The sequence below is a fragment of the Rhizopus microsporus genome (genome assembly GCF_002708625.1).
Source record: "Rhizopus microsporus ATCC 52813 unplaced genomic scaffold scaffold_17, whole genome shotgun sequence".
NCBI classification, from domain to species: domain Eukaryota; kingdom Fungi; phylum Mucoromycota; class Mucoromycetes; order Mucorales; family Rhizopodaceae; genus Rhizopus; species Rhizopus microsporus.
The window spans coordinates 137,715-155,332 of record NW_019671932.1 but is presented as its reverse complement, the minus strand read 5'-3'; the positions used below and the strand labels follow the sequence as shown (position 1 = coordinate 155,332).

General features: G+C 36.1%; 9 protein-coding genes across 9 annotated transcripts; 5 read left to right on the top strand and 4 right to left on the bottom strand.

The window, feature by feature from the left end:
- Positions 1-428: 428 nt before the first annotated feature.
- Positions 429-1,272, bottom strand: RHIMIDRAFT_299880 (uncharacterized protein; the record flags this gene model as incomplete). Its single annotated transcript, XM_023614337.1, has 1 exon — positions 429-1,272. The coding sequence occupies one exon, from the start codon at positions 1,270-1,272 to the stop codon at positions 493-495; it is 780 nt and encodes a 259-aa protein (XP_023463167.1). The 3' UTR covers positions 429-492.
- Positions 1,273-1,384: 112 nt separating this feature from the next.
- RHIMIDRAFT_240575 (uncharacterized protein) lies at positions 1,385-1,915 on the top strand (the record flags this gene model as incomplete). Its single annotated transcript, XM_023609413.1, has 1 exon — positions 1,385-1,915. One exon carries the CDS (start codon positions 1,385-1,387, stop codon positions 1,913-1,915), a length of 531 nt encoding a protein of 176 aa, XP_023463166.1.
- A 1,096-nt stretch (positions 1,916-3,011) lies between these two features.
- RHIMIDRAFT_47548 (uncharacterized protein) lies at positions 3,012-3,896 on the bottom strand. The gene has a single exon (XM_023615292.1). It carries the CDS (start codon positions 3,509-3,511, stop codon positions 3,182-3,184), a length of 330 nt encoding a protein of 109 aa, XP_023463165.1. The 5' UTR covers positions 3,512-3,896; the 3' UTR covers positions 3,012-3,181.
- On the bottom strand, positions 3,598-4,961 carry RHIMIDRAFT_47513 (uncharacterized protein). The gene is made up of 6 exons (XM_023615291.1): positions 4,616-4,961; positions 4,511-4,544; positions 4,413-4,458; positions 4,244-4,362; positions 3,901-4,188; positions 3,598-3,840 (listed from the first exon to the last, which is right to left on the bottom strand). Exons 1-6 carry the CDS (start codon positions 4,651-4,653, stop codon positions 3,718-3,720), a joined length of 648 nt encoding a protein of 215 aa, XP_023463164.1. The 5' UTR covers positions 4,654-4,961; the 3' UTR covers positions 3,598-3,717.
- A 994-nt stretch (positions 4,962-5,955) lies between these two features.
- On the bottom strand, positions 5,956-6,343 carry RHIMIDRAFT_240572 (uncharacterized protein; the record flags this gene model as incomplete). Its single annotated transcript, XM_023609412.1, has 2 exons — positions 5,956-6,142; positions 6,201-6,343. 2 exons carry the CDS (start codon positions 6,341-6,343, stop codon positions 5,956-5,958), a joined length of 330 nt encoding a protein of 109 aa, XP_023463163.1.
- A 1,128-nt stretch (positions 6,344-7,471) lies between these two features.
- Positions 7,472-9,018, top strand: RHIMIDRAFT_285828 (alanine aminotransferase; the record flags this gene model as incomplete). The annotated part of the gene is made up of 3 exons (XM_023613316.1): positions 7,472-7,546; positions 7,603-7,707; positions 7,762-9,018. 3 exons carry the CDS (start codon positions 7,472-7,474, stop codon positions 9,016-9,018), a joined length of 1,437 nt encoding a protein of 478 aa, XP_023463162.1.
- Positions 9,019-10,652: 1,634 nt separating this feature from the next.
- Positions 10,653-12,106, top strand: RHIMIDRAFT_294308 (Bin3-domain-containing protein; the record flags this gene model as incomplete). The annotated part of the gene is made up of 7 exons (XM_023614075.1): positions 10,653-10,850; positions 10,898-11,025; positions 11,076-11,391; positions 11,442-11,595; positions 11,638-11,758; positions 11,814-11,839; positions 11,903-12,106. Exons 1-7 carry the CDS (start codon positions 10,723-10,725, stop codon positions 12,104-12,106), a joined length of 1,077 nt encoding a protein of 358 aa, XP_023463161.1. The 5' UTR covers positions 10,653-10,722.
- Positions 12,107-12,750: 644 nt separating this feature from the next.
- Positions 12,751-13,087, top strand: RHIMIDRAFT_240569 (uncharacterized protein; the record flags this gene model as incomplete). Its single annotated transcript, XM_023609411.1, has 2 exons — positions 12,751-12,846; positions 12,893-13,087. 2 exons carry the CDS (start codon positions 12,751-12,753, stop codon positions 13,085-13,087), a joined length of 291 nt encoding a protein of 96 aa, XP_023463160.1.
- A 173-nt stretch (positions 13,088-13,260) lies between these two features.
- RHIMIDRAFT_240568 (TBCC-domain-containing protein) lies at positions 13,261-14,402 on the top strand (the record flags this gene model as incomplete). The annotated part of the gene is made up of 5 exons (XM_023609410.1): positions 13,261-13,318; positions 13,389-13,543; positions 13,599-14,012; positions 14,069-14,173; positions 14,232-14,402. The coding sequence occupies 5 exons, from the start codon at positions 13,261-13,263 to the stop codon at positions 14,400-14,402; spliced, it is 903 nt and encodes a 300-aa protein (XP_023463159.1).
- Positions 14,403-17,618: the final 3,216 nt, after the last annotated feature.

Here is a 17,618-nt window from a genome sequence, read left to right as displayed (position 1 = left end):
CTTGGCTTGAAGTAAATCAGCTTTAGATTCTACTTCAGTCATGAGGCCTTCAGCACCTTCAATCTCTTTTAACCATGTTTGTAAATCAAGGTCTGAATCAGGAATTAACAACTCTTCGCTGGTACTGTTTATAGAAGGTGACATACTAATTAAAAGAAAAAGACAGAACAATCTCCGAATAATGATGCAAAATCTTCATATAAATCTGTTCTGTTTTTTTTTTTTTTCAAGATACAATTTTGTGGCCGGGTGGAGTTCATCTAATTCCTCTTGTAAGTCCTTTAAATACCCAAAAGTACATGAAAAGCCTTACAGGAATTTGTATATAATGCAACCAATGTGCCTTTTGCAGTTGATGGTCTGACTTTTTCATTTATTACAGGACAATCGATCAAGCTCTCAAAGATAGCCACGCTAACATATGCATCTAACGCAGCATAATTAATTTGATCTTATGTGAGCCTAGGAGCATTCCAATTTCCACACCGAACGTTATTTGTTTTTTGGTAACGAAGATTTCAAAACAACAGCACAAACTTTGGCCAAGGATAAGGATCTTTTCTCTATAATCCCTCTATCCTTATAAAATGTTCCCAGCTCAATGATACCTTTTGAGTTTGTCTTGTATCCTTTTTGTAAGCGCAGAAAGTTACCATTTACATTCTTCACATTTTCACATTTCAAAAGATACCTTAGTTTTCCAGGAAAATCATCCTCGGTGAACTCAAAAGTGCGAAACAGGTAAGTTTTGCTTTTATAACAGAGTTGGATAAGTAATACTTCATTTAAAGATGCTTGTGTTTTTCTTAATCCAACATTAAAAGTACCATGATATCTTGCTATCCATTCACAATTGAAACTCAAGTATTCGGGATGATCTTCCAAATTATCCAAAATGTTTTGACATGCAAGGTTGGTTTTTTCAGAATCAGAAAATACAAGCACACCCATTGCATTAGGAAGTACCAAAGCAGGTAAACTCGAACCGTAATCATTGCTAGGCTGTTCTTCAATGTTTGCTGGCTTGCATACAATGGCCTTACTGTCATTTTTCAATAAACTTGGTAGTACACCTTCCAAAAAAGCTCGATTGCTATTTACATTGTCAGTGTAAAAAAGCAAAGGCAGTTGATAACCATTAAGCTTGTAAGATTCCACTAAGGTGTTGAAAGGCGAAGCAAGATAAGAAAATGCCTTGGGTGGGGCCATTGCCTGTATTCTTAACCTATCCGATTCAGTAGTTATAAAATTGTATAAATCACTTCGATTCATTTGCGTATTACGCACGTAAAACGGCTTTTTTGTAAGCACTTGTTTTTTAACAAAAGGTAACACTATGGAGTGATACATCTACACTCAGTAAAAATAACTCTATAAGTACAGTATGTGTAGCTCAAAGAAGAAAAAGCAAAGGAGCTTCTTTGTTGAAGATAAACAAACACCAATACCTATACGCGTCAATAAGCGAAAGCTCAATAATGAAGAACCAACACAGTCAGACTTTGCTAAAAGAAGCAAACGGCAACATAATAATGACCTTACCTATTTTACATGCTTTGACAATTCAATGCATAATTATATCTCTACTGTGATTTTGAATAAGATAAGGAACAGCAAAAAACTTGAGGCTGGCCTCCTGAAAGCGAAAAACAGCTTGTCAAACAAGACAAGGTTTCCACCCGTAATCATGACAAATGCTGCGTCTTTTGCCGGCCTGGAGACTAGTGTGATGAGAAGCTTTATGGAAAACAGTGGCCAAAAGTTGATAATTGAGTTATGGAAAGACTATGTCAACGAAAACTTTGATTCGATTGCCAAAACTTCCAGGGACAGAAATCTTTTCTTTAAAAAAGAAGAATCTTCCTCTTCATTAGTCGAATCAAGTTCAAGTGGTATTAACGTGGAAGAACAATAAAGCATCCAACTTCGACAGGCACAAGTTTCACTTGAAATTATATAACCGATACCAAATCTTGAAGGAAACAAATATTGATCTTCAAGACAACAAAGACTATCTGAATTTACCTTCACAACAGGTTATAAATCCTGCAGACATTAATATTGGCTGCTCTCACCGTCAAGTCAGAAAAAAATTGGAAAGAGCAAAGAAATACACTACTGACGGAAAAGAGGTATCAAAAGCCAAAGTTATATTATCGGAAGCGCCTATTACAACAACAAATGCCTCTATATCCGAATGTCAAACTTCTTTTAACCTGCATGTTGGTTATCCTGGCCAATTACAAAGATTCTACTTGTCCAAGAAAAGAGCAAAATTGCAAAGACAAAGAAAGGAGAAAAATAGTTTCAAAAAGAGATAATATAAAAATTAGTATGATGGTTGTAGAAGCTCAACTAATCCTCATAACACAATAGGATGGGATAAACTAGTGCAACTCATCGAGGATAGAGGTACAGGAGTAGGAAGTAGAATAAAAGGACACTGTAGATACAGAGGAAGATGGTTTGATATAATGTGCGGAAAAAGAGGCAATGTCTGTATTACTAGTGAATATAAGATGTTTCAAACATGTGTCTATTGCTTCGAGCAATTAAAGCATTCACAGTTCGTTGAGGAAAAGAATGGAAAAATAATCAAAAGACTTACAAAGGGTAGCTTAATGTACATCAACCCAGAATGTGTCTCTAGATCCGCCAAGTCTCGGGATACTTTTTCATCTCTCGCAATTGGTTTGTCGGGCCGTACTTCATGTGTACTTGGAGTGCCCATTCCTCATTTTTCTCCAAATCAAATCAGCCAATATGAAATTGAAAAATATAAAACTCGAGCGTCTGCCCTTCCGAGAATAAGAGAAGATTAGCTAATTGCGATGCAATTATGGAATAATTTGATAAGGGGGGGGGTTTTATTAGGACTTAGTCAAATCTTTAATTTTATGGCTTTCGCTTTGTTGAGTATTTAGATTAATTCTGATGCAAACATGTATGGTCACTGATTCAATTGCTTCTCTTTATCAATATTATGTCAATCATGTCGATCGTATCTTATTTTAAAGCCGCTATCAACAAATTCAAGAGTAATAATAATAATCACCAATGACCCTTGTCTTCTTTTATAAAAGCAAAAGTTTATTTTTAGTGTTTAATATGTTTTATACTTTTTTTTTGTTGTTGTTCTTATGAAGCATATTTGTGTGAAAGAGAATCATTAAATTAATCGTTAAAATGTAGCAAAGTCTTGATTATTTTCCATTCTTACTTCCATTGCACGTTGCTTAAGATAGGTATACATCTTGTATTGTAATGCCAATAAAGGAGAATCAGCTGCTGGTGCTTCTGAAAGGTAAGATTGAACATCAACAATAAGCTTTAAAAGACGTTCATCAATGATATATTCATCATCTTGTTCTTGATCTTCTTGTTCTTTTTGTTGATCATTATAATCTGTTTTGTTTACTGCTTCGACCATTTCTTGGTCATAGTCATTAAAATAAGCACTTTCATATTCAATATCTTGAATAGAAAGCTGGTCATTAATATGAGAATACATGGGTTGAATGACTGAAAAGAAAAAATGAATGAATGTATTATCTAATTGAAAGAGTGTCCAAATGTAATAAAGAGAATTAACAAAATGAAGGGAAGGGACACTCAATCAAAAAGATATTTTTATTAAAGAAAAAAAAAAAAGTGTGTCTGTGTCAGTGGTCTTTTTCTCTGTCTGCATTCTGTGTACAATTAAATTTAAAATTCAGATTAATAGACCGTCATTTTGGCTGTTTCTGGAAACTCATCCATATCACGGAGTTTATGATGTTGAATGGTGCCAATGGATTTCAGTCTGCGTGCATAGGCATTAATAGCCGATGCAAAGTAGAGCTATAAACTTTGTCAATTTCTATTCTATACATCAATTTATATATATTTATTTATTTTTACCTGTATGAAGTTACCAAGGAATACAAAGATGCCAATGATAATGATCACTTGTTTTGTTGCACTAGTACAGTCTTCTTGATGAGCAACCATTCTTCCGTCAGGTAATGTCACTGGAGTATAATATGAATTTTGTTTACTATCTTGTTCTAAAAGGTATCTTTGACATTCTGACACAATGCTGTTTCGTTTAACCAACATCATGATCCATGTTACTGTTGATGTCACTAGTATCAAGAGAGCCATTGTCCAATACAAGAATCGAAAGATATTGATCATAGTTCGATTTTGCTAAAAAAAATACATATCAGCTTGCCATATATATCTATAAATGTTCTTTTCTTACTGTGGCACCACCAAGGATACCAAGAAGTGAACTTGCGGTATATAAACTGACAACGGCTACAGCAGTCCAGTAGATACCAAGTACAGCTGACAGGTCTTCTTTAGGGAAACTATGAATACCTATATGACATCACAAACATATTCATCAACCATCTTATATTGTTGTTTACCATCTCTTCCCATTATGAAACTTATTAAACATGCCAAATAAAATAGCTTTCCGATAAATAAGTTAAAAACTGTTAATTTATAGTATTTAATATATTACAAATGAGATAGTTGCAATAACAGTGACTCCAGTTCTAAGGGGCAACATAAGTGATTCTTTCTCTTTTTTTTTTTTTTTTTTCTATCGATAGGATCTCAAGCGTACCTTAAAGGAACACAGAAGCAGCATGTATTTAATCCCATGGTTTGTGTATATATTTGCAAAGGAAGAAATGAAAAAGAAAGAAAAAAAAATTAAAAATAGATTTTACTCTTTTTGTAAGTTATTTTTGGCTTTACTCTTTTTAAGACAGGCAATCATACACAAAAAAAAAGAGAGAGAGACTGTTTTAATAAAATATTACTTTATGCTATTCGCCTTGAAAGAGGCTATTCAAGCAGTGTATAAGCTGTCATGGACAAATATATGTTTATAATACACAAAGAAAAAGAAAAAAGGGCTAGTAAGTGATCAACTTTAAATAGAGCTTAAAAATTAACTGAGATTAAAAATGAACAACCAATTTCTTCAACTAAATCTTTATTCTTCGGATACCAATGACAAGAAGTGAACGGTCTCGCTGCGTGCGATGGCGACTTGGTTGGTTACCTCATGGTAAACTCCAAGCCTGCCCCTTTCATCCAAATGAACTTTTTTCACGTAAGAATAGTTTTTCTTGCTTAGATACCCACAACCGCCTTCAGATGCCCAAATCTATTGACGATCCACTTTCCTATCTTTTGAACCTCTTACCACCAACACTCCTTACCAAGAAAGCGAGAAAATCAATCTATGCCTGGCTCATTCGTTGACCTTCCATATGTGCAATATTGCTCGAAATGGACTACTTAGCTCACTCTCAATTCCCTGAAGCTTCAAATCACCTTGGTGAACCCTTTGTCAAGCGTCTTCATTACATTCAACAAAAATTTTCAGATAGTTAATTATCATCCCTAATACGTAATACTTTTACATTTTCTCTTTAATCCTAAAAGGGTTTTTCATTCCTTCTCACTGCGATCTGACCCGGACAGTAAAGCAAGAGGATACTATGTGCTCATCGGCCATTAAAAATTATTATCAAATAAACCATTCTTAGTCGTAACTGTACAGAGTCGCGGTATTTAAATTCCGGACATGCGTCACAGATGGAACCTGTCATTTTTTTCCCTTTCTCTTTTATTTTAATTTAATATATAGAATGCCAGGACCGTTAAAGCGTTCAGGATTACAGAACGAAGTCATTCAATTTTATAGAAAATGCTTTAGAGCAGCAAGGGAAAAGCCAATGGTAAGATGATATAAAAGTGAACAAGCGTATAACATCCATTAGGAAACTCGACCACGTTTTTATGCATTTATACGTAAAGAGTTTAGACAGCACAACATAAGAAGAACGGACTTTGCTACGATAGAATACATGTTGAGAAAAGGACAAAAGCAATTTGAAGCTTATAGTCAAAAAGGTGTCAAAGATATCCATGTTTAATATACATTTATAAAATCTAATTTGATGTTGTCTTTTCTTTTTGTTGTTCTTTAAAAGTTACTGAAGCAGCTTCGGTACAAAGATACAAATCTTTAAATACTGGAATACAGTTGCGTGGATCTTCGGTATTCTCTTGTAAGCATTTATCATAGGCATTGATCTGTGGTGTACATTGTGTCTTTACAAACTTTATGATACCAACACTATGAATAGTCAATTACACAAGCCCCTTGTCTTTTATTTTTTTTAAACATGATTTACTTTTCTTCAGAGCATTTATTTAAAGCATTTTTTTGCTGCTTACAACTTTTATCCCAACTGTGAGGATAATTTTCAACGCATTTTTGGTACATTTCTAATTGAAGTGCACATTTTTCGCGAACTTCTTCTAATGTCTCATTCATGTTCAAAGTAAAGAAAAAAAAAAACTTTTAATGCTAACGTTTTACTGTTTAGTGTATACTGGTTCATACTCCGGTTGGCGGTCACAGACTACCTCTGTTATACTCGCCAGCAAGAAATCACAAAAGTACACAGCGTTTTGAAAGTCGCTAGCAAGAACAGTGACAGGGTGAATAAAGCAAAGAGGACAAACACAGTGTAAATAGAATAGTCAATAACGGCAACATGCGGGCATACTTGATTTAAAAAGCTTATCTCACTTCGATCGACCTTGCAGTAACAAAGATCTTGCGCGACTCTATTAAATACAGATCATTTTCTTACTCTTTTACCTGATCTCATCAAGGTTATAATAAAAGTTCTGACTATATCTCTCCTTTCATGCCGTCATATCACCTCTCATAAACAGTCGCCTATTTTGATGATCCTTTCATAACCAAAATGCACTCCTTATAAGTTACTGATATACGACAAGATAGGCAATAATACATGTACGTTTATACATCAAGCATAGTCACTACCATTATGGACTGAATCCCTGTCTGTTACAAACATGACACAAATACCTTAAATTAGCCTCAATATTGATTTCTTGTACAAAAATGTCGGGTTTCAATGAAAAAGCAAGTAACCCTCACCGAGTGATGCACATGTGAATCATGTGAACTTGTCCAAGCCAATTTCGGAGATAGAAATAATATGGGGGAGAGAAAAAGAGGAGACTTAAGAGGCTCCCCAGGAAAATGTGGGGGGAGATGTCTGTAGACCAGGTCATACATAATTTAAAATTAAACTAGACCATATACGTTAACACATGAAATCATTTATAATTCAATACAAAGTGAGCCTAACCATAATAAAACCGATGTCTGTTGTCATCAAAGGGAGGTATAAAATGATATGCGACTTACAGTGGTAAAGATCAGCTCACCTCTTTCTTTCCTCCTCTTTTTACATACACGACAATGCTTAAAGTATTCTCACATCTAAAGGTTTATCATCGCTTAAATACTCGATTGTCCTCTTCTTTAAGTGCACTGAAAGAAGGTAAGTAAAGTAACCGTTAAGAAAAGCATATATTAATCTACGTAGATATTATCGAGCCAAGTAGGACATTGACAAAGGAAACAATGAATCCAAACGTAAGAGACGCGGAATATGCTGTACTTGGTGAATTACCTGCTAGAGCAGAGATGATAGAGAAGGTATGTATGTGTGTATGAATGCTGGAGGTAAGGTTATTGACTTTACTACGCCCTAGACAATTCAAGCCGGTCAAAACAAATTCAAGTTTGATAATGTTGTCTACTGCAACATTGGCAACCCTCACATCTTTAATCAGAAACCCATCACATTCTTTCGACAGGTAAGTCACAAGTAGAGGATATGAAACAGAGGGAATAAGACCTTATCTCTATAGGTTTCATCCCTGTGCGAGAATCCAGACCTGTTAAAGATCGAGAACAGACAACTAGTGTCAAAGCTATATCCTAGCGATGCCATCGCTCGAGCAGAGATCTTACTCAAGAATATCGGCTTTTTAGGCGCCTATTCGGACTCAAAGGGTGTTCCACATATTCGACAGAATATTGCCAAATTTATCGAAAATAGAGACGGCTATCCTGCGGATCCAGACACGATCTTTTTGACACAAGGTGCATCAGAGGGCATCCACAGGGTACTTCAGCTACTGCATCAACCTAATCATCACCAAAAGACAGGTGTCATGATTCCTATCCCACAATACCCCATTTATACAGCCTGTCTTCAACTCATGGGCGCCGAGCCTGTGCCATATTACCTAAACGAACAAAAAAATTTCGCGGTTGATCTCTCACGCTTGGAAAAGTCTCTACGCATGGCCCGTGAGCAGAACGTGAATGTCCGCGCATTGGCCGTGATCAATCCAGGCAACCCAACGGGACAGTGCTTGCCAAAAGAAAATATCCGTGAAGTGATTCAGTTTTGCCATGAGAACGGACTGATTGCCATGGCAGATGAAGTGTACCAAGCCAACGTGTTTCATCCTCAGGACCATCCATTCCACAGCTTCAAGAAGGTGCTCAGATCGATGGGACCCAAGTATGATAATCAGGAACTCTTTTCGTTTCACTCGACATCCAAGGGTATGGTAGGTGAATGTGGTAGACGTGGAGGATACGTCGAATGTGTGAATATAGATCCAGCTGTGTTACAAGAACTCTATAAAATATTCTGTATGTTTTCATGTGCTAATGTGCAAGGACAAATCATGGTTGACCTGATGACAAACCCACCTACAGAAGGTGATGCCTCTTACCCGCAGTTCAAGGCCGAGATCGATGCAATACACACATCATATCACAGAAGAGCCAAACGTCTGACTGATTGCTTTAACCGTTTGGAAGGTGTAGTCTGTGAAGAAGCAAAGGGCGCCATGTATCTCTTTCCTCGAATCACGCTTCCCTCCAAGGCGATCAGGGAGGCAAAGCGAGCTGGAATGTCACCTGATAGCTTTTATGCAATGGCCCTATTGGAAGCAACGGGAGTCTGCGTAGTGCCCGGATCAGGCTTTGGTCAGGAACCAGGAACATTGCATATTCGATGTTCATTCTTACCAGAAGAATCTCTCTTTGATACTTTTTGCAAGAACATTGAACGGTTCCATAAAGAGTTTATGACAAAATATAAGGACTGATTGCATTTCAATCTATGATTATTTATTACACACATTCCTTTTTCCTCTCACTTTCCCCCTTGCATACACTAACAAATAAAAGCAAATTGACAAGCATTGAATTTTTACTGACAAGAACTCATTATACACCCCGCCATTAGCCTTTTGTAAAGCTAAGATATATCACAGAAAGATCAACGGTTGCTTTTTCTCTATACTGGTCATAGTTTGGTCCAATAATAGATTCAGAAGAGGGTCGTGCGGTCTTTTATAAATGAACTGAATGTAGTAGGTAAAAACCATAACAGTCAAGCAATCAACAACACCCATTTTTCTATTACTTGGTCAAATACTGAGCATTGCTTGTGTTGCTTTGTACAAACACTGCCATTCCATGATACAAAAACAGAGGAACTTTGCAAACATTTTGAGCAACATTAACAGAATAGAAGTAAAATTATTTTGGAAGAGATGATGTGACACAGGTAAAATGAAAACATATAACATCAAAATGATAGTCATAATAATATGCATTTATTGGTATTTAAATATATGAATGGATATGCTATTGTTGGTATTACTACTATAGGCATGTTGATACTATGTGATTCAACAAAGGGTGATCTTTATCATTATTATTGTGATATTTTATTCTTAGTTTGATCTTTTACCTCAACTTCATTCACTACCGAATACAGAAAACATGACGTTTTAGGAAGGTACTATAAGAATCCTGGTGATATTGATTCATTTCTTCTCTTAAGCACTTGGCATTACATTATATCAATTTGACTTTATTTTCAATAGAGTGTTCATTATTTGAATTACCAGAGATTCTAAATAAAGAGGCTATATAGAGACTTATCGATATCGCCTGTAATTTTCTTTGGCTATTATTTCGGCTATATCACAGCACTGATCCAAACCCATATAGACAAATCAGATAAATCGCGATTGAGAGTTAACTTGAGAAGTTCAAGGGAAGCCGGTAGCTTGTTGAAGCAGTGAATACTGGTTTACTCCTGCATGTTTAGAGCATACTGATCATTAATATTTTTTAGCCTTATAATATCGAATTCATCATTAACCTTTTCTTGATCTCTTCTGAGGCGACTCTTTGTTTATTAATTAAGACTGACGGAGACATGGTCAGAGAGAGAAAAAGTTAAATCTCTTCTTTGCGATTTCATGTAATATAGGCCCGTCATTAACATAATTTTCATTTATTTTTGACTAAACTGGTTTGGCTTAAGTGACACTGACGAGCATTAATTTTGGCCTTGGTAATATTTTTATCGCGTACCTTTAAAATATTCCTTTAAGAAAGTATAGCTTCTACCATTATGCAAGAGTCAGAGGCCGGCTTTGATGATGTTTTATGAAAGAGAAATGGCCAAGAATTGATTAAAACTTATGCATTACCACACATTGGTTCAGGCTCAGACTTCACCATCCTTACTGTATGGTACCTGAACCTGCTCTCTTCAGGATCTCTCTCATTTTTAACAATTTAACCATGTTACTAACGAACATGCAGCAAAATCAACCGTATTGAAAGTTGTCGCTTCATTACCAGCTTCGTCTAAAATATTTCCGTCTTGATTAAAAGCTGACACCTCAAATTCAGATAAAACCTATTTCAAAAAAGCAATTATTTTTTAAAATCCCACAGAGCACTGTAAATTAAGAAATTACGCCTTGTTCCGCACATTTTCAAACAAAGGAATGAAAAGATCTAATTCTAAAGAAAACAACACGAATACGATTTCCACAAAGAAAGCGCGATTCAACGATAACAACAATAAGCAAAAGTTATCCGAAAAGATATATGGCAATTACAACGCATATTACACGTGAGTCAATTTAAAGTAGCATGTTCTACTGATTGACATTTTTATAGATCTCGACGTGTTCCCAAGTCAAAATGCTACATTGATCCTCGTATTGACATGCTTGACCCAGCATTATTTAAAAACAAGCAAATATTAGACATTGGATGTAACACTGGCAACATCACTATCGCCATTGGTAAGCTGAGATACTGTGAATCATATTCAAGCTACTCATTGAAAATATAGCCAAAAAGAGAGAACCTGCACATATACTTGGTGTAGACATAGATGAAAGCCTGATTCAAAAGGCAGAAAATAATATTAGACTTGTCTATTCACTAAGTAACCCAAATACAGACAGCGCAGAACTTGAAAGCCCATTTGATTTAACTCTAAAGTCGCATTATTTTCCACTCTCAATGACGCATATGTTTGGTTTTATTCCAATGGCAGTTCCGCCTGATTTCAAAGAGATAGAAAACTTTCCTTATAATGTCTCGTTTAAGGCTGCAGATTGGACAAAAGAACAAGCTGAAGGAGAGAAATATGATACAGTGCTAGCGTAAGATCATGATAATAATTTTTGTACTTTATCTTACTGGGAATTTATAGACTAAGCGTAACCAAATGGATTCAGATTCACGAAGGAGATGATGGATTAAAGATGTTTTTTAAAAAGATATATGATTGCTTGAAACCAGGAGGAACATTAGTCCTTGAATCTCAAGAATTCGGCTCCTATCAGAGAAGAGCAAAGCATATTGATGTAAGAAATGAGTGAATAAAACTTTTTATTAACAATCGTTAGGGTTCTCTTAATGTGGAGGAAGACTTTCAGTTTCGACCCGAGAGTTATACAGACTATTTGATCAATGAGGTAGGGTTTAATAGCCATCATGAATTGGGTGTTCCTAAAGAAGAGGGCAAAGGTAATGATTACATAGTGCTGTATTATAACTATAATAATATTTTCTGTACTCTTAGGCTTTGCTCGTCCAGTTGTCTTGTATGTAAAGTAATGAACAATAAACTTGTTACGAAAAAATATATATTTATATATATTTGTATGAAAGTGTGTGCTTTATAAAATAAATTATGTACCTTTACCTCCTGCTGACCTCCCTTCCTCCTCTCAGCGGAAACGGATCATTGTGTTCAGAAATGGTTCTTCTTGCTCAAGTATGAAAGGAAAACGAGCTGCGCCTACAAAGCGTATTACTAAGGAAATCAAACGAAAATGCAAACAATCTGATGGAGACCGAATTTATTTATGCTAACAAATATTTAACAAGTCAGATCTGTAACAAGTGTAAAATGAAAGAAATGAATAATTTCTTTGTTTCTGGATCAAAGCAAAGGGTACATGCTGTCCTCAAGTTTGAATCTTGTGGCATGGTGTGGAATCGCGATGTGAACAGTGTATTAAATATATGCAATATCTCTGTTTATAAATCAAAACATGACAATGAAAGTCCTCCCTCTTCAAAAGACTAACGGTGCACCCTGGATTTAATGCGCTGTCTATAACGGCAGTGCATTCCTTAACGCCTTGATAAATATAAAGCGAATAATATATTATTTTTATTCACTAGTCTTCTTGTTACGAATAGCCCTGTGGCTTTTACAATGTGAAATATATTACGCTTTTATATACGACTTCTTTGGTTCTAATAGCACTTTATTCAAAAGAGAGCTAATACACGATAGGACTGATAAAAATAATATCTTACGTTCTCTGTAAACTTTGAAGATTGTTTAAATAGCCAAAACAATGGTGAGAAGAAAAGAGAACGTAGATGGGATAAAATATACATATATAAGCAATAGAGTGCTACTGCTATTTTTGGTAATTTTTGCAAATACAAGATTTAAAAAGGGACATGCGTAACAACTTGCTCTCTTTCTCTCTTTTTCATTTCAAATGTCAACTCGAAAAGTAGCATTAACCTTGTTCAGTTCAAGCACCTGTTCTTTATGTACGACAGCAAAGGCAGCCATTGTCAATGTACAAAAGAAGGTAAGATTAGCTACAACGCTAAAGCTAAGCTAATAAAATAGAACAGACACCGTTTTCTTTAACCGTGTTGGATATTCACAAGGAAGAATGCCCAAAAGAGTTTAGAGATAAATACATGTTTGATATACCCGTTGTGCATCTTAACGATAAGTTTTTGATGCAGCATCGAGTACCAGAGGATTCCTTGCTGGAAGCCATAAAACACTATGAAGCAACAGGAGAAATCAAAGCGACACGTTAAAGGGGTCATCTTTGAGTGGTGTACACACAATGATAAATAAAATGGATAGTAAAAAAGAGTAATATATGAATGAATGGTTCTATTACTGCAATGTATCTTTTTGCTCTTCCTTAAAAGGTATTTAGACATCGTCCAATTTTTTTTTTTTTTTTGTACTTTCTTCCTAGTTGATCATGGCAGCAACAGAAGCAGCAAATCAGTTTTGGCAGCAGTTTAAAGAAGAACAATCAAGTATTGAGAAAGAAAATAATAAAAACATATTTGTTCTTTCACCAACTACTTGTGTCTGTGCTTATTGTAGAGATTGAAGATCTATTGAATGAATCTTACTCATTACCAAAATCTGACTTGTCTCAGCATTTCGATACTATCTTGCAGAGAATAAACACAATGGAAAAAAAGCTTACGAAAGCTTTGGATTATATACCATCCTATGATGAACGTCAGTTTTCCTTGGTAATAAAAGAAGATAACGACAAAGAGAGATGGACTGACTTGTGTGTGTATATAGCAATTGAAATCACTTGGTGACAGATTAGAAAAGACAAAAGCAGAACTAACACCCAAAGCAAAGTTTTCGTTCAAGTCGCGCAAGAAGAAGTCTTCAGTACTTAAAACAACTTTAACAGAAGAGAAACCAGAGACTGATAATAAAGAAGAGCTATTATCTGATGCTACTGTTTTATTAAAAGATAAATCAAATACAACTTTACGATTAGACCAAAAGACGATAGAAAAAAAGAGTATTGATGTGTTGCTATCCAATTTAAAAAGCTGTATTGTGATCCTAGAGGATCCAAACATAACGATATCAGCTGTACATATCAAAGATGTCCAAGACTGCGTGATCCTTTGCAGGAAGATAGATGGATCAGTACTTATTTATGGCATAAAGCATTCACTTTTGGTAGTAGGATGTCATCAGGTAAAACGAGGTATAGTATAAGGGTTTCATTACACAAGACTGAACTGAAATATTAGCTCCGTATACACGATGCAAATGAGGTGGATATACTGATGCATGTTACAAGTCGCCCAATTATAGAAGATTCAACAGGAGTCACTAGTGGCAAATATACCATTCAGGTACAGTTTAACATATTTCAATATAAACCAGGACTAAACTGGAAAATAACAATCTTAGACTGAGGATATCAATTACTTTGATCAAATTGAAGACTTTAACTGGTTAAAAAAACAGACATCTCCCAACTGGACCGTGATGAGTCATGATCGTGCAAAAGAGCTTAACCAAGCATTGAAAACAAATATGATGTTGACTGATTTACCTCATCTTCTTCCAAACAAGAATTGAAAGCCGCTGGTTAAATGCTAAAATAAACAATGCGTCGTATCCGAACATAATTCATGCTTATTGAGACTAATGGAATTACCCTTACAATAACACTTACTAGTACATAACATCATTTCTTGATTCAGATGTCACTGTACTAAAACTAGAAAACCCTTAATTAAGCTATTCTACCCCAGAACAACTGCTAGATCCACGTCAGCTGTAATTCCACAGTAAACTTAAAGTACAAATAAGAACTACTTTCTTTATCAGTGAAAGGATGAATTCAGTCTTCTTGTATCTTAGTGTCTCTTTTAACATTATCACACAATGGTTACTACCTGAGAATTAAATTAGTATTTGTAGCACAGAATGCTCATTTATTAGCTGACGTGATAAGGCGTACGTGTTTACGTGTTTCGGTATTTTACTTGCCTTCTAAAACGGTTCCACTAAGCTATTTCCATTAGCAGTCATGTGAATTCGTCGCCGCCTTTCTTAATCCGGGGATCATGCTACGAAAATTCTTAGATTTTATGCAAGAGTCCAATATTCCCACGGAGATTTAATGACAACTGGGTTATTTCCCTCGTCAAGAGGACTTGCAAAAGCTTATTTCTTAATGCAAAAAGATCAAAAATCTTGAAAATCTTGTCCTCAGAACCCAACAAGGTTTCTAGAGTAAGTCAAAGTTGTATCTGGTTTGATTGCACCCAACAGAGTGCAACTGTAACCCTCCGTGAGAAAATGCATCGTAAACAAACCGATAGATGGCGGTATTATTGCGTGGACTGGCGGTATTATTCAGTTGTATGCAAATCAATAAATAGGGATGGCTATCTCGAGGGGTTTTTTCGTCTCATCTTAATTTTTAATTCACTTATACTAAACATGTTTGTTCTGCGGAGACTTAAGCCTGCTCAAATGAAGGCAAGCCCTATTTCTCATTCATTGAAGGCCGGTACTTTCTTGAGAGGTTTTGCTTTGCTCACTGAATCTCAACAAAAGGACATGAGTCAGCAAATGTTCTTGGTTGGTGAACAGAATGGATTCCTCCCTCGTCAAGACCCCCTTGCTGAGCTTCCCTCCGAATTTAGTAAGCTCGAGTCGCTTTTGCAGCGTATGCCTCTTCAGCTGCCTGATGGCTCACCTGGTTTGTTGGCAAGTGGCCAATTTGGCGATGCTGTTCGTGATGAACTTCCTATTTATGATGTTGACCATATCAATGATCAGCGTCTTTTGTCAGGTAAACGCTCTCATTTTAGAGTATGAAAATGCTTAAACCCTATTAGCCCTCTTTCGTGATTATACCTTTGCCGCATCTGCTTACCTGCTTGAGCCATGTGACATCCTCTACCGCTCACGGAATGACTATGGCTTGGGAAGAAAGGTATTGCCTGCCAATATTGCTATTCCTTTGACCAAGGTTTCTAGCAAGATTCGCAGCCAACCTTTTATGGAATAGTAAGTTCATATAAAGAAAACTTGTCTGCAGCATGTTCTAACGCGTTTATAGTGCTTTAAGCTATGCGTAAGTAACACTTTAGCTACACTTTGACATCATAGATTGATTTCATATTAGTTTATACAATTACAAAAAAATCAATCCTTCTGGAGGCTTAACTTATGACAATCTAGCCCTTATTCGTGCCTTTGCCGGAAGTGAATCTGAGTAAGTCTTTTTTTTTTTTTATACACCATTTTTATTAATGTTCATTATAGAAAAGGATTCGTACTTAATCACGTTACCATGGTCTCTTATTCCCCCTATCTCGTTCGCTATGCTGTAGGTGCCCTTGATGCAGCTGAGAAAGGCGATCGTGCTAGATTTGACCAACAATTGGCTGGACTTAACGAGACGTACGAATCAATCAATCGAGAAATGGAAATGATGTGGACTCGTAGTATGCCCGAAGACTACATCAAGTTTAGAACCTTCATCATGGGAACAAAGAATCAGGTAGGGATGATGACTGTTTAGAAAATAACCGAGAATGACTTCTTACTTGTCTCAATTAGCCCATGTTCCCTGACGGTGTTATTTATGAAGGTGTTAGTGATAAGCCTATGGTTCATCGCGGTGAATCAGGTGCTAACGACTCTATGGTTCCCTTGGGTGACAACTTGCTTCAAATCACCGAACGTTTGCCTGAGAACCCCTTGACGCATGTCCTCCGTGACTTTAGAAAGTATCGTCCCACGAACCACCGTGAGTTTTTGGAGTACGTTCAGGACAGGGCCAAGCAAGTTGGCCTCAAGGAATTCGCCTTGCAAGATCCCAACTCGGCTGCCATTTACCTTTCCAATGTTGATCAAATCCGTGCTTTTCGCCACAGACATTGGAACTTTACTAAGGAGTACATCATCAAGCATACCGAGCATCCTGTTGCCACGGGTGGTTCTCCCATCGTCACATGGTAAAATGATCATCTTTATTACTTTACCATCTCTAATATAAACATAAATTAGGCTGCCCAATCAACTGAGTACTGTACTCGATTTGTTGGAGGATATTGGAAGTAATATCCCCAGAGAAAAGCTTACCGAAGCTAACTTGCTTCGTGTGGAAGAAATCGCTAAGCGTGCCCAAGCTCAAAGACGATTCCTTGACCGTGAAGTTGAGAACCTCAAGAAGCGCTTCCGTGACCAGGACAGAACTTAATAGGTTCTGCAGTCTATTGATAATAAAGTGCCAATTTGGGTTATTAATTCTTTTTTGTTTTGTTTTTGTTCCCCAACATAATATGAACTTTTCGAAGCCTTCTCTTCCAGTTATATTCTGACACATTGGGAATGTGTACACATACACTTAAATCTCCTATACATTATCTTCATCACAATGGGAAATTTTGGCTGGGGGTTTGAAGAAAATTTTACTTGGGACACTCTGCTGTCATTACTGGGACATTTTTGAAAAACCCAAAAATGTCCCAAGCCCAGAGCCTTTTCTTAGGACATTTCGTTTTTAAGAGTTGACGCTATTGGCTGCAATTTAACTCTTCACTTCAAAAGCAAAGCAAAAAATAAACAGCAATGATTTTATTTAGGACAATCAGTGGACGACTCTGGGACATTCACTTTTCAGGACAAAATTTCCCATAGTGCATCTTGCTTTTTTAGAGAAATAAGAGCAACTTAAAAGTAGAAGACAAGATTAATAAATATTATAACCTGTCTATTGATTTAATTTGCATTCATAAAGATTTATCTGTTACTTCTAAAGTATATAAAGATCTT

Excerpts from the sequence above, each read along its gene's own strand:
- RHIMIDRAFT_47548 (XM_023615292.1), bottom strand. The coding sequence starts at position 3,511 with ATGTATTCTCATATTAATGACCAGCTTTCTATTCAAGATATTGAATAT.
- RHIMIDRAFT_47513 (XM_023615291.1), bottom strand. The coding sequence starts at position 4,653 with ATGGGATTAAATACATGCTGCTTCTGTGTTCCTTTAAG. Across the intron at positions 4,363-4,412 it reads TTTCATAATGGGAAGAGATG|GTATTCATAGTTTCCCTAAA; the intron begins GTAAACAACAAT and ends GATGTCATATAG. Across the intron at positions 4,189-4,243 it reads GTATCCTTGGTGGTGCCACA|CAAAATCGAACTATGATCAA; the intron begins GTAAGAAAAGAA and ends TATTTTTTTTAG.